This window comes from Anabrus simplex, chromosome 7 (genome assembly GCF_040414725.1).
Source record: "Anabrus simplex isolate iqAnaSimp1 chromosome 7, ASM4041472v1, whole genome shotgun sequence".
Classification (NCBI taxonomy): Eukaryota; Metazoa; Arthropoda; class Insecta; order Orthoptera; family Tettigoniidae; genus Anabrus; species Anabrus simplex.
In genome coordinates this window covers 176757554-176773620 of record NC_090271.1, presented here as the reverse complement: position 1 = coordinate 176773620, position 16067 = coordinate 176757554, and the positions used below count along the sequence as shown (strand labels likewise).

The 16067-nt window shown below is 39.9% G+C and overlaps 1 protein-coding gene across 3 annotated transcripts in view; it reads right to left on the bottom strand.

Moving 5' to 3' along the window:
• The window catches only part of LOC136877439 (AKT-interacting protein), a 130081-nt gene that overhangs the window by 54832 nt on the left and 59182 nt on the right, over window positions 1-16067 (bottom strand). For all 3 annotated transcript variants that reach the window (XM_067151478.2, XM_067151479.2, XM_067151481.2), the window contains exon 6: window positions 2880-3048. In XM_067151478.2, coding sequence (XP_067007579.2) covers window positions 2880-3048 — 169 coding nt within the window. The remainder of the gene's footprint in view (window positions 1-2879; window positions 3049-16067) is intronic.

Genomic DNA, 16067 nt, shown 5'->3' with positions numbered 1-16067 from the left:
GCTGTTTTAGTGATTAGGACATCCTTCTCGTCACACTGTCAGGTGATGACTAACATATGTCAATGTTTAGAGCTTGGGTGCATCCAGTGTTTTCCCCAGAAAATTTTGTCAGCAGGGTGGCAGGAATGAGTAGCCGGGCGGGGAATACTTTGTAAAACTTCAATATGAAAAAAAAAAAAAAATCAATCCCCTCAGAGCATTAAAAATAATATCAGGCAGGTAAACATTAACTGCAAAATTGAACTATGCTAGTGTTATCATGAACAAGACGACATAACGGATTATTTTGAACTCCTAGTGTTCTACTGCTCATTCCAAATCATGTAACAGCGGACTTAGGTCTACCACTCGGTTACTGTGGACATGTGCACTGCCATACGAGTTTGTGACGTCATGCAGAATAGAGGGCTCGCATACGATTCCACGCGAATCCAGACCCTGCTCGCGCACGACACTACGGGATGGTCACGCTAAACATTTTATCTCCGATGTAATTGATGCAGTTGTCCACCACAATAATGATTTATGATTGAAATTAACAGATTTACAGTATTTACATGTTAATTTGGAGCACCCAGTGACTCAAATATGTATTAATATTATGTAACTAGCACACTAAAGAGAAGTTTCTCATGTAATTATTATAGTAATGTAGCAGTAAAATGTGAAGTCCATTGAAAACTTTAAATAATGGCAGATCATACATAGATCAACTACCAATGAACTGCAATGATACTGTAAAGTCTATACTGTAACACATTCACTAGGGCATCCTGAAGAACAATTATTTGAGGAAGACATGAGATATTTTAAGAAAGACCCTCTGAGTGTGATCATCTTAATAATTATATATTATCTGTGTCACAAATCCACACGATCAAATTAGATCTTTCAACAACTACAAGAAATAAACAAACCGCATGGCATTAAACCCCTGAACGGCCTTGGTGTGCCTAGCGATAGCTGTTCAGCCCAAAGGCCTGCAGATTACGAAGTGACGTATGGTCAGCGTAACTAATCCTCTTGGCTTTCTAAACCAAGGCAGCTCTCTCACAATCAGATAGTTCCTCAATTGTTCTCATGTAGGCTAAGTGGATTTCAGAACCAGAAATACACGTAAAATTCCCTTATCTGGCGGGGAATTGAACTTGTGACATCCCAGTAAGAGGCAGGCTCACCAGACTCATTATCTGACCAGGACATTAAGTCTTAACATTGTAGGGAAACCCGACTATGATTTAAAGGTTCAGTTGATATTCCTCCATGTTTATTATTAGTTATTAAAGACGGTGCCCTTGTCGATGCAACCATAATCCCCTGTCTTTAGCTTCAAGTTTAATTTCATGGTACGTGATATACCTAAGATTTAGCATCAGATCATGAAAATTCTTGGTCTGCGGGTAGAGCCAGTATCACCTTCCTGTAGTAAAAGGCAACTAAAAGAGGGACCAGAGCCTCTCAATTTGAGAGCATGGGTTGGTAACAGTTCTCCTAGCTGAGCCTGGCACTGTTTCCACTTATGAGCACCAGTCTCCTTTTACCTTTTCTGACCTCCCTTGGTCAACTATGGTTCTCTTCTGACCCAGACTGTATTACGTTTGCAAGGCCTAGGGAGTCTCATTTTCACACCCTTTAGTGCCCTTCTCTTTCTTTTGCATATACTTTCATTCTTCAAAGGGTCGCAAATCTTCCATTTTTCCTCTAATTAGTGTTAAAAGAGGGCGACTGCTTAGTTGTACTTCCTTTTAAAAACAATAATCTCCATCAAAACATACTGCATACCTCGTCATGCTAAACCTGTAACCGAAATAGCAGCTGGCTGTATACAGACTTCATTGTGACTGAGCGAATTGGCCGTGCTTTTAGGGGTGCGCAGCTATGAGCTTACATTCAGAATATAATGGGTTCGAACCCCACTGTTGGCAGCCCTGAAGATGGTTTCCCATTTTCACACCAGGCAAATGCTGGGGATGTACCTAAATTAAGGCCATGGCTGCTTCCTTCCCACTCATACCAGCGTTGCCATAAGACCTATCTGTGTGGGTGCGATGTAAAAAAAAACACATTGTAATTGTAACATTTTATGGTCAACATAGGACCACTCCAGTCAATTATACAAGGAAAATTTACCTTTTCTATATTTCCAGTATTTCTTCAACCTTTCTTCAGTTGAGAATACTCTACCTTTTGCCCTTTTATTAATTTTGGTTTGTAGTCTCACATGTGAGTCATTGAGAATCTCAATTTCGTATGTTTTTAGTATTTTATCAATTTTAGCTGTATTAGTAGACTTCTTTATTATTATTATTATTATTATTATTATTATTATTATTATTATTATTATTCCTATTTATTTTATGTCACAGAGAAAATGACAGGTCGTATGGCAACAGTGAGACAGGACAGGGCTAGGATTGGGAATGAAACAACAATGGCCTTAATTAGGGTACAGTCCCAGCATTTGCCTGGTGCAAAAATGAGAAACTACAGAAAACCATCTTCAGAGCAGTGGACAGTGGGGTTTGAATTCCCCACTTCCTGAATGTTAGCTCACAGCTATGTGACTCAAACCGTTTAGCCAACTCTTTCAGTATAAACTTATTTAATCAACAGAGCGTGCAAAAGACAAGCAGAGAGCACTTGTTTAACATGGTTTTACAGAAACTATTTCATGCAAGGATCTGCAATGCTGAACATATATCAAGTTCTAACCAAATTGCTGGGTCATATCTGTATAAGTATAAAGAAGATATGACAAAAGTTACATATTTACAAAATGTACTGTTGGAGTAATTTCTACACAAACAGTCTACTGTACTATTCCACGTAAGCTACTTGTGTGTTTAGACAACGCTACATTGGCTTATGAGGAAACTTACCTTCTTTCCAAATATTACATCTCTGACGGGTCCATGTATTTCATTGTCGAAAGGCTCAAACGTGATATAGTGAGGATCATCTGTTGGAGGGGGATCGTACACATGATCATGACTGAGCTTAATACACTGCTGTAACTGTTCCTGGAATAATTCTGGATGATTCATGTACCTGTAGGAAAAATGCATAAAATAATGTAGCCTATGAAGAGTAACTCCAAGTAACAAGAGGGTAAAAGCATACCTGCCAACAACAAAAAGAGAAATCCAGAAGATTCTAAAGCAAAATTTTTTTAACAACACACGCATGCATCACAAAGTCCTGAGACATAGTGAAAAGGACGGCAAGGGGGGAGATTACAAACAATACTAATACAAGTCAATTACATGTTATGATCACCCCTGAAATTAAATACTTACACAAAGTAACATCTTGATGAGTGCTCATCTGTTTTCACTTAACACTGGGAACAGTTCACACAGCACACAAACTGTGTTTTTCAGCACTTTAAACGTGTGGGTCACAACATGAATATCACCGTCAAAATTAAACCAACCATGTACACTTATTCACAAAATTCTGTCAAGATCGAAGTATGCCACCAATTTCTTCAGAAATTCTGGAGGAAAACTACGAGTATTTTGACTAGTACTTAGTGGTTTTCAAAACTGAAATAGAATCCAGAATTTCATTTGACACTGAGGACGTAAACTGATTTTGGTTCTTCTTCACTGAGCTGAACACACGTTCACACTCAGCATTGTTGATGGGGTGAAAGTTCCTTTTTGGGATCATTGTAAGTATCTAGGTGTTAATATAAGGAAAGATCTTCATTGGGGTAATCACATAAATGGGGTTGTAAATAAAGGGTACAGTTCTCTGTACATGGTTATGAGGGTGTTTAGGGGTTGTAGTAAGGATGTAAAGGAGAGGACATATAAGTCTCTGGTAAGACCCCAACTATAGTATGGTTCCAGTGTATGGGACCCTCATCAGGATTACCTGATTCAAGAACTGGAAAAAATCCAAAGAAAAGCAGCTCGATTTGTTCTGGGTGATTTCTGACAAGAAAGTAGCGTTACAAAAATGTTGCAAAGTTTGGGCTGGGATGAACTGGGAAAAAGAAGACGAGCTGCTCGACTAAGTGGTGTGCTTTTTTTTCTTCTTTTTACAATAATAAAGGTGTTTTGATTTGTTCCACCTATTCAATACTTATATTTTCACTTATAGTCAGCGGAGAGATGGCGTGGAATGACATTAGTAGACAAATAAGCCTGAGTGGCGTCTTTAAAAGAAAGAAGGATCACAATATGAAGATAAAAGTTGGAATTCAAGAGGACAAACTGGGACAAATATTCATTCATAGGAAGGGGAGTTAGGGATTGGAATAACTTACCAAGGGAGATGTTTAATAAATTTCAAATTTCTTTGAAATCTTTTAAGAGAAGGCTAGGAAAACAACATATAGGGAATCTGCCACCTGGGCGATTGCCCTAAATGCAGATCAGTACTGATTGATTGATATAGGAACACTATCAGTTCCACCCATTTGGTGTCATCTGTAGATTCTCACTCAACAGTAGCACAGTCATCAATATGAAAAGCTATAAATTGGTTCTGAAGCACATTCATTGCATCCTCAACCAACTCACTGTCCTTCCTCGGCAGCAATGATGGAAATCTTTCTATAAAGAATTGTACAGAAGAAAACTGGGCATCTTCAATTTTTAAAACATCTGCAACTCTTGCATGTTTCAGTACTTCATCACTGAGAGCGAACTTGTTAATAATATAATCACATGCTATGCAGAAGTAAGCGCTGGCAGATGAAAAGAATGTTGATTTATCTCTATCATTAAGTTTCTTCACCAAGTTCATTGTCTCAATGCGAATGACTAGCTCATTATTGTCTCTCTGATTCTCAATAGAATGGTGTGGAACTTTTAATAAAAGGGAACTTTTGATCACTTTTCGTTTAACAAATCTGGAAAGCAGCTGCTTTAACAGGTTCGTCATTAGTTCTAGTAGTTTATGAATGTGAGGGGAAGCACTCTGAAGTGCAGAATTGAGTTTCAAATAAAGGAATGACAGCATACAGGAAGGCACAGACAGTATGCTTGCAACTTTCTCAGCAGCAAAGTTAATCAAATGGCATGAGCAACGCAGTACGAAGACAGATGACTGTGCTTCCCTTAAAACAGCAGCAACTCCATTCTTCTTTCCAATCATGACTAGAAAAATGAATTTCATTTTATGGGTCCGTATTGAACTTTGATTAAATCAAATTAAAATAAGTGACTTAAAACCACCTTTTCAATACAAATTAAATAGTGTTTATATTAAATAAACATTTAATGGGACTAGTTTTGACCGATTTAAAGGTCATCTTCAGCCATATCGCATGTAGAACAATGTATTTGAAACACAGTTGTTTTAAAGATGGTCTTAAAATATAGAAATTTGACACTATGAAAAAAAAAAAGTTTTTTGAATTTCCTTAAAACACTTTCTTCTCATATATTCCCACAGCTAAGAGAGCAAAAGTGTTTTAAGGAAATTCTAAGAACATATTTTTTCATAATGCCAAACTTCTATGTTTTAAGACCATCTTTAAAACAACTGTGTTTCAAATACGTTGTTCTACACACAATATGGCTGAAGATGACGTTTAAATCAGTCAAAACTAGTCCCATTAAATGTCTGAAACACTATTTAATTTGTATTGAAAAGGTGGATTTAACTCGCTTATTTTAATTCGGTTTAATCATGACTAGAGCATTGTTGGAACAGAACGCTACACAGTTTTGAATTGGTATTTTGTAATGCTCTAACTGTGAAATTACCAAATTACCAATATTATGTCCCGTTGAATCACCCACCAAGGCTGGGACAGACAACACTGAGCTAACTATCTTTTCCTGCTTGGATGATGAACCATAAAAAAAAAAAAAAATAAAAAAAAAAATTCTTCATGATTTTGAATAATGTTCTTATTCTTTAGCAAAGGAGTGTCAGATTTTGAGACACATGCAAATCTTTTGGGAGAGACCAATTCTGATGACTCAGTAGCTTTTCTCTTTTTATGGTATTTGGAACTACCAGGCTCAGCTTTTGGGACCGTAAATGAGGTTTTTTTGTTTTTTCTTTGCTTTACGTCGCACCGACACAGATATGTCTTATGGCGACGACAGGGTAAAGAAGGCCTAGGAATTGGAAGGAAGCGGCCGTGGCCTTAATTAAGGTACAGCCCCGGCATTTGCCTGGTGTGAAAATGGGAAACCATGGAAAACCATCTTCAGGGCTGCCGACAGTGGGGCTCGAACCCACTATCTCCCGATTACTGGATACTGGCCGCACTTAAGCGACTGCAGCTATCGAGCTCGGTGTAAATGATGTTAAGCTAGTAGTTGATGCACACTGAGCATTAACAAGCACCTCATCTTTAAAGATACCAAGTAGTGGATCCCATTGTTCTGACAGCCTCTGCAGACACCTTCTTAATGATAAACCAGCTTGTGCAAACATGTTTCAGTACCTTCTTTGTTATCTTGTTGTGAAGCTCTTGGAATTTCTTAAGGCATTTCTTCCTCTTATAATTCTTTTCTAAATAACAGAAGATGTTGAATAATAGTTCATCAACTTTAAAAGGCAAACTGCTTGCACCTTTCTCAGCAGCCAAGTTAATCAAATGGCATGAGCAACCCAGTACAAAGACAGATGTCTGTGCTTTCCTTAAAACGGAAGCAACTACATTCTTCTTTCCAATCAAGACTGGAGCATTGTCGGAACAGTATATTACACAATTTTCAATTGGTATTTTGTTACATTCTCAAATTACCAATATTATGTCCTGTTGAATCACCCACCAAGGCTGTGACAGACAACACTTAACTAACTATCTTTACCTGCTTTGCCACAAAACAGGTGACGATAGGGTAAAACTTAACATTACTATTATCGCTCCCATCTGTACTTAAAGAAAATGGTTCATGCTGCATGTAACCAACGAGTTCACTTCTTGAATCCGTAGCATTTCTTTCAAAATGTGTGTGGTTTTCGTACGACACCACAATATTTTTTTTTTGCAATTTCTGAACCTGGAAACATTTTCCTAAACAGCGCACCAGCAATCGGTAGCAGCTAACAGGATATTATCTTCAATTCAAAATTAAGTGAACAAGCATTCCGCTCTTACTATATCAAGGTCAGCTCCAGAAGAGGTAAAAAGCTAATTAATTTTCTGACTGCCATCCTTAAATTTTGTATTGGAGAAGTGTTTAAAAGATTGAATGTGATTTACTAATTCTGTTCTTTTACCATGATAAAAGTTTACATCACATGAGCACATGGAACAGAATGCGAATGTTTCACCTTTCCGTGATTGTATAAAGGAAATTCAGCAGAATATGCCTCCCTAAAAGATTGATAATATCATTTCTTAGTTGAACACATGACAAACACCACTAAAAATACTAAATCGCTTACAAATTTGTCACACAATTCCACGAGTTTCAGAACTACCGCCAAAGTTACTCACACCCACAAACAAACAAAGCCTTTCATCTGCTACGAAGCATGACACAGTTACTAAAGTTGCTATATATAAATTCACAGCCTGCTACTTTTCAATGATTTCTTTTCTTCAAAATCATAGCCTGCTACTTGTTTGGGAACATCTCAGTGAATGAAGTAGCAGTTGAGGTCGAACAGGTGACAAAAGCGCGGTGATAATCGATCATGTGATTATCAATACATTTACTGGTCAAATTTCAAACACTGCATCTTGTATTATCAGCTACTATCGAAAATGAAACAAATCCGATTTGACCGCAGAAAGCGAAAACAAGCGCGGATATTCAAAATCCGTAGAACCGTAAAATACACTCAAAATCCGTACATTTTATGGAAAAACCAGAATACTTGGCAGGTATGTAAAACAGAAATTACATTATACACTAATATAACCAGTATTCAATTCCTTATATACTTAATGAATTCTTTTGTACATAAATTTAATTCTGATAGTACAGGGCTAACCGGACTGAAGAATATAGAGCACGATGTGGAGGAGTTGTGGGCAAACGTGAAGCAGGTGCTCGTCACGTCAGAAACAAAGCACTTGAAAGAAGAGATGAGGAGGAAAAAACAGCCATGGACGACAGATGAGATTCTGGACTTAATAGACAGAGATGGAAATGGAAGAGTAATAACCAACAGCTATATAACCATGTACATAGGAAAATAAAAGCCAAAATCAAAGCTGCTCAAGAAGAATTGTTATCATTGAAGTGCTTGGAAAATGAAGAACTGCAAGAGACACATGACAACTCCAACCTGCACAAGATTGTGAACCATGCTTATCGCATGTTCCACGATTTGACATTTAATTATGCAAATGGCTTCCTTCAGTTTTGTCTTTTATGTTTACATGTGTCAGTCTAATGACGTCCAGTAGGGAGCAGCACATGCTATGTTTTTATCTGTGAGGTCGTTCGTTTTGCTAGAGCGATAATTTTTACTCTGTGAAGTTCTTCTTCTGTTCTATGTGTGGCGGATACTAACAATGGCTGCCGCTATGTTTGGTGTGGCATTTTTATGCTTTAAATATTCATTTAATGTGTTCAAGCCTGGACCTTTCACGCTAACTGCTATTCGATTTTACCATTGATAATCACAGGTATGTGATAGTCTTGTTTATATTTAAATTTGGTGACGAGTCGTTCCCGAATGTTACAGTCGATGGCATACATCTTTCCGCTCTGTCGTACGATGTGCTTTGAATGAATGTGTTTGTGGTCTTGTAGTAATAATTGAAAAAGGGTCTCTGTGGTTATGATTTGGTGCACTGCGTGCTTTAAAACTGCGTGATCCTCATGGTGTACCCCTTGTATCGACCACAGGAGGTCCAATCCTAGTCGTACAAGGCGCGACATGCCATTGATGTGAATAAAGTAATGTTCAATTCTGACCTTATGTGCAATTGCACGCTGCACGCAAACATTTGTGTACGTGAGACCCGCTGGTAATGACCACGGAGTCATAGTTTATGGTTTGTATTTGACTACGAAATCTGAACGGCCGTTCGTGTTTTATTTTCCCGATACCCTCATTGTGTGCGCGTGAATGTGGTATGCATGTGAGTTGGGATGTGTAGGAGAGAAAAGGATGATATGTCGATCGACCTGTTGTATTTGTCTTTCAAATTCTGCGCCTTGTTTGGTTTTCAGCGCAGAGCTATATATTTATTTATTATTCATGGCCGATGCTCAGTTTGAGTACCCGCCATGTTGGTTTCATATTTGCGCATGGGCGTACCTATTGTATTCTTTGGATCTGTCTTGGCTTTGATTGGTCCATGGAGGCTGTGCTCAGTCTCATCTGTCGTTATTCTTATCTGCCTTTTGTTCTCCGGCACGGCTTATTGTTGTACTGAGGCTTCTCATTGTTAGTTGCCCGTGTAATATGTGGTGCAGTGTCTTGGATATGCGAATCCTGGTAAAACGGGCGACCTGGTTGAATTGTTAACGATGGAAGGGAAGCTGCTGGTAATGTAATAGTGATGTGTTGAGAGGCAGTGAGCATTTTAAATTACGTATCAATACCTTTGAAGAGTATTAGCTTGAGTTCACGCCATGTTTCAACTAATACCAATATAAATGGTCCGTTATTGGACATTATAAATTTTCCAGCTAGCTCATTCTTGGTTGCCAGCGTTTCGCCCTCGTGTGCTAGGGTGGGCTCATCAGTTGGTACCTAGCACACCTACCAATACGCTGGCTAGTGCATACCGTGGAGGCCACTGCGTAGGCTAACTGGAGCCACCGGCAGTGCCAATGCACTAAGAGACTTTGTCTCATCACTAAAAATTGATGCCTGCTTGGCCATCAGATGATATAGATGTTGATTCCCATAGGGAATCTGAAATATTTGTCCTGAATGAGCAAATTTATAATACCAATATAAATGGTCCGTTATTGGACATTATAAATTTTCCAGCTAGCTCATTCTTGGTTGCCAGCGTTTCGCCCTCGTGTGCTAGGGTGGGCTCATCAGTTGGTACCTAGCACACCTACCAATACGCTGGCTAGTGCATACCGTGGAGGCCACTGCGTAGGCTAACTGGAGCCACCGGCAGTGCCAATGCACTAAGAGACTTTGTCTCATCACTAAAAATTGATGCCTGCTTGGCCATCAGATGATATAGATGTTGATTCCCATAGGGAATCTGAAATATTTGTCCTGAATGAGCAAATTTATAATACCAATATAAATGGTCCGTTATTGGACATTATAAATTTTCCAGCTAGCTCATTCTTGGTTGCCAGCGTTTCGCCCTCGTGTGCTAGGGTGGGCTCATCAGTTGGTACCTAGCACACCTACCAATACGCTGGCTAGTGCATACCGTGGAGGCCACTGCGTAGGCTAACTGGAGCCACCGGCAGTGCCAATGCACTAAGAGACTTTGTCTCATCACTAAAAATTGATGCCTGCTTGGCCATCAGATGATATAGATGTTGATTCCCATAGGGAATCTGAAATATTTGTCCTGAATGAGCAAATTTATAATACCAATATAAATGGTCCGTTATTGGACATTATAAATTTTCCAGCTAGCTCATTCTTGGTTGCCAGCGTTTCGCCCTCGTGTGCTAGGGTGGGCTCATCAGTTGGTACCTAGCACACCTACCAATACGCTGGCTAGTGCATACCGTGGAGGCCACTGCGTAGGCTAACTGGAGCCACCGGCAGTGCCAATGCACTAAGAGACTTTGTCTCATCACTAAAAATTGATGCCTGCTTGGCCATCAGATGATATAGATGTTGATTCCCATAGGGAATCTGAAATATTTGTCCTGAATGAGCAAATTTATAATACCAATATAAATGGTCCGTTATTGGACATTATAAATTTTCCAGCTAGCTCATTCTTGGTTGCCAGCGTTTCGCCCTCGTGTGCTAGGGTGGGCTCATCAGTTGGTACCTAGCACACCTACCAATACGCTGGCTAGTGCATACCGTGGAGGCCACTGCGTAGGCTAACTGGAGCCACCGGCAGTGCCAATGCACTAAGAGACTTTGTCTCATCACTAAAAATTGATGCCTGCTTGGCCATCAGATGATATAGATGTTGATTCCCATAGGGAATCTGAAATATTTGTCCTGAATGAGCAAATTTATAATACCAATATAAATGGTCCGTTATTGGACATTATAAATTTTCCAGCTAGCTCATTCTTGGTTGCCAGCGTTTCGCCCTCGTGTGCTAGGGTGGGCTCATCAGTTGGTACCTAGCACACCTACCAATACGCTGGCTAGTGCATACCGTGGAGGCCACTGCGTAGGCTAACTGGAGCCACCGGCAGTGCCAATGCACTAAGAGACTTTGTCTCATCACTAAAAATTGATGCCTGCTTGGCCATCAGATGATATAGATGTTGATTCCCATAGGGAATCTGAAATATTTGTCCTGAATGAGCAAATTTATAATACCAATATAAATGGTCCGTTATTGGACATTATAAATTTTCCAGCTAGCTCATTCTTGGTTGCCAGCGTTTCGCCCTCGTGTGCTAGGGTGGGCTCATCAGTTGGTACCTAGCACACCTACCAATACGCTGGCTAGTGCATACCGTGGAGGCCACTGCGTAGGCTAACTGGAGCCACCGGCAGTGCCAATGCACTAAGAGACTTTGTCTCATCACTAAAAATTGATGCCTGCTTGGCCATCAGATGATATAGATGTTGATTCCCATAGGGAATCTGAAATATTTGTCCTGAATGAGCAAATTTATAATACCAATATAAATGGTCCGTTATTGGACATTATAAATTTTCCAGCTAGCTCATTCTTGGTTGCCAGCGTTTCGCCCTCGTGTGCTAGGGTGGGCTCATCAGTTGGTACCTAGCACACCTACCAATACGCTGGCTAGTGCATACCGTGGAGGCCACTGCGTAGGCTAACTGGAGCCACCGGCAGTGCCAATGCACTAAGAGACTTTGTCTCATCACTAAAAATTGATGCCTGCTTGGCAACCAAGAATGAGCTAGCTGGAAAATTTATAATGTCCAATAACGGACCATTTATATTGGTATTATAAATTTGCTCATTCAGGACAAATATTTCAGATTCCCTATGGGAATCAACATCTATATCATCTGATGGCCAAGCAGGCATCAATTTTTAGTGATGAGACAAAGTCTCTTAGTGCATTGGCACTGCCGGTGGCTCCAGTTAGCCTACGCAGTGGCCTCCACGGTATGCACTAGCCAGCGTATTGGTAGGTGTGCTAGGTACCAACTGATGAGCCCACCCTAGCACACGAGGGCGAAACGCTGGCAACCAAGAATGAGCTAGCTGGAAAATTTATAATGTCCAATAACGGACCATTTATATTGGTATTATAAATTTGCTCATTCAGGACAAATATTTCAGATTCCCTATGGGAATCAACATCTATATCATCTGATGGCCAAGCAGGCATCAATTTTTAGTGATGAGACAAAGTCTCTTAGTGCATTGGCACTGCCGGTGGCTCCAGTTAGCCTACGCAGTGGCCTCCACGGTATGCACTAGCCAGCGTATTGGTAGGTGTGCTAGGTACCAACTGATGAGCCCACCCTAGCACACGAGGGCGAAACGCTGGCAACCAAGAATGAGCTAGCTGGAAAATTTATAATGTCCAATAACGGACCATTTATATTGGTATTATAAATTTGCTCATTCAGGACAAATATTTCAGATTCCCTATGGGAATCAACATCTATATCATCTGATGGCCAAGCAGGCATCAATTTTTAGTGATGAGACAAAGTCTCTTAGTGCATTGGCACTGCCGGTGGCTCCAGTTAGCCTACGCAGTGGCCTCCACGGTATGCACTAGCCAGCGTATTGGTAGGTGTGCTAGGTACCAACTGATGAGCCCACCCTAGCACACGAGGGCGAAACGCTGGCAACCAAGAATGAGCTAGCTGGAAAATTTATAATGTCCAATAACGGACCATTTATATTGGTATTATAAATTTGCTCATTCAGGACAAATATTTCAGATTCCCTATGGGAATCAACATCTATATCATGTTTCAACTATGTGAAAAAGAACAAGGTATGTCCATGATTGTTACAATTAATTTCCTTATTTATTTTGTGTGATTTTCCTCTCTTGGATTAAATTTTTTCTCCCATATTTTTTTAATAAATCCCCTGGTTTAAACCATTTCATTTTTTTTATTTCTAATAGATGTAGTCTTGCCCTTGTTACCTGATTACAAGGGGGGGTTTCAGCTCAGGGTTATGTCTGCGCCTTGCCCAGTCGGCACGATCTGGGCCTCAAATATTGTACCTCATGAATATTTCACTAAGGTGTCGTTTGAATCACTGATTTATGTGCACACAATGAGGGTATCGGGAAAATAAAACACGAACGGCCGTTCAGATTTCGTAGTCAAATACAAACCATAAACTATGACTCCACGGTCATGTAGTGGGTGTGGCTCAATTGAGAAATGATGGGAATGAACAGGAAGCATGGCACCAATGTGCTGGTTTTCAAGAACAACCGACTGGTAATGGACACTACTGATAAGCTGAAGCTATGGAAGTTGCACAATATGCAGCTATTTGAGGATGCCAAACCAAAGCCACACAGCATGGTTGAAGCAGACACTGGTCCCGACATCTTGCAGGTGGTGGAGCAGCAAGTTGTTCGACATCTGAAGAACAGCAAGGCTCCAATGCCACATCGGGTTTACGTCCAAATCCTCAAGTTAGTGGACAACAGTGTGACTGCAACGATTGGCTAGGGTCCCACCTTGACACTACTGAAAAAGACCAAGGCAAAGCAATGTGACAAACACCGCATGATCAGCTCGATGAGCCATGTTCTGAAGACCATCCACAGCAGAATATTTGTTAGACTTCAGGGGATACACTCAGAAATATAATTTGGGTTCAGGAATGGATTTGGAATGTGAGGTATGCTGGACTGCATATAACACTATTTCCTGAATGCATGCTCACAGTTAATGGTTTGGCATGGGTTTACAGAAACTATTTTATGCAAGTTCAGGAAAGCAGAACCATGACCTAGTAAATTGATATTAATATCAGAGGGATCTGCAATGCTTAACATATATAAAGTTCAAGAAGGGACTGGTTTGAGATCAGCATGACATTGCTTTTCCATGTGGCAGGCCAAAAGATTAGAATAACCACAATGATTGCCAATCTTCAATAGAAGATGGTACAGCATTGACAGACTTGGAACAAGGATGTGTACTGTATGCTTGTTATATTGATTATGAAAAAGCACTCGAAGTACAACACTGTAGACTGATGCAAGTACTAAGGAAGATCTGGTCTTGATGACAGAGACACCTGCATCATCACAAATCTGCACTGGAAACAGAAACACACTGTTCGTATAGAAGATAGCATGTCTGAAGAGATTAAAATCCCGTCAGGGTTGTTTTTTATCTTTTTTTTGACATCTACTTAGGGCAATTTTCTCCATATGAGTTTATATAGTTTATTTCAATCTAGTTTACGTCTGAGTTTAAACTAGCATACATTTTCCCCACATTGGTTTAAACATTGTATCAAGTTTCAACTTAGTTCAAAATTAAACCTTCTATATTGTAGGTTTAAACTGCTGTCTTGTTTATACTGAACCTTTTTGACATTATATTAATGTAACTGTGATTTTCCTAGTAAAAGGATTAGTTTTGACTACAAGTACTACACTATTTACTTTTAAATACTAAGCTACTAAAATTAGAATGTAGCATTAGCATTTGAAAATGGAAGAATTTATTTAAGTTTTTGGTTCAATAGATTTTTTTTTTTTTGCTAGGTGCTTTACGTCGCACCGACACAGTTAAGTCTTATGGCGACGATGGGATAGGAAAGGCCTAGGAGTTGGAAGGAAGCGTCCGTGGCCTTAATTAAGGTACAGCCCCAGCATTTGCCTGGTGTGAAAATGGGAAACCACGGAAAACCATTTTCAGGGCTGCCGATAGTGGGATTCGAACCTACTATCTCCCGGATGCAAGCTCACAGCCGCGCGCCTCTACGCGCACGGCCAACTCGCCCGGTGGTTCAATAGAAAATGATTCTGATGTGCAAGTGAGGTTAAGAAGACCCATTCTGACGAGAGATTATCATTTTGAAAAATGGGATGAAACAGAGTGATTTGATAATTTAGAATTTATAAGCGAACAGCAAGCATTGTCTTGCATCAAATATAGGATGCAATTTGAAACACCAACTGCACAAAGTAATGCTATTTCACCAGAAGCAAAGATTCTGGTTACTTCAAGATATTATGCTGCTGGCAGTCTTCTCATTAACATCAGGAACCGCAGGCCTTGAATTGCTTTCTCAAACCAAACTAAAAAACAGTTTCCTTATATTATTATATAAAATACTGTTAATGACATGAATACTGTAATTGTGGCGCATAAAAAATATTCCTACATAAATGGTGTAATAGGTCTGAAGTTCGTGCCCTGTCTGATGGCTGTAATCATTAAAGCATCAAGTCTTTATTAGGGTCCGATGCCGTGATTAGTCAGTTCGAGTCCCGTTAGTTGAAAATATTTTTACCATCAGAATGTTGGCCGGCAGGGTAGGAGAGGTGGTGGTAAACAATGTTTAATCACTAGAAATTGTGCCAAAAAAATGGATTCAATTCTGAACCCCTCTGCCATGTATATATCGAGTGGGGGCATATGAAGCTGTTGATGGCGATTCATACGTCGGATGAGACGCTAAGCCTTGAGCAAATGCTTTGGTGCTATTCACAGCAGTAGGCTATGACGGCACTGGGCTTTACCCCCCCCTCCCCCACTCCTTCCTATTATCATGTATCACGTCATTAATTTCATCTCATTACCTCCTCTGATGTGGTTTACATCAGAAAGGGCATCCGGTTGTAAAGAATCCAGCTCCAAGAACAAGTCCACCAGCAAAATGATTGAAATCCAGATCACATGTACATCTTGCTTCGAATAGGTACGATCTTGTGCTAGCGACAGTCCTTTATTGTATTTAATTAAGCATCACAATCGGGGAGCTTTACAGTATCTCTCAAGAAAATTTGTCTTTCCCTTGAGGAAATTCCTTACATTTATGAAGCACGCAATAAACTACGCAGGAAAAAAATATCGTAGAATATTCTTGTCGTTTGCAGCAC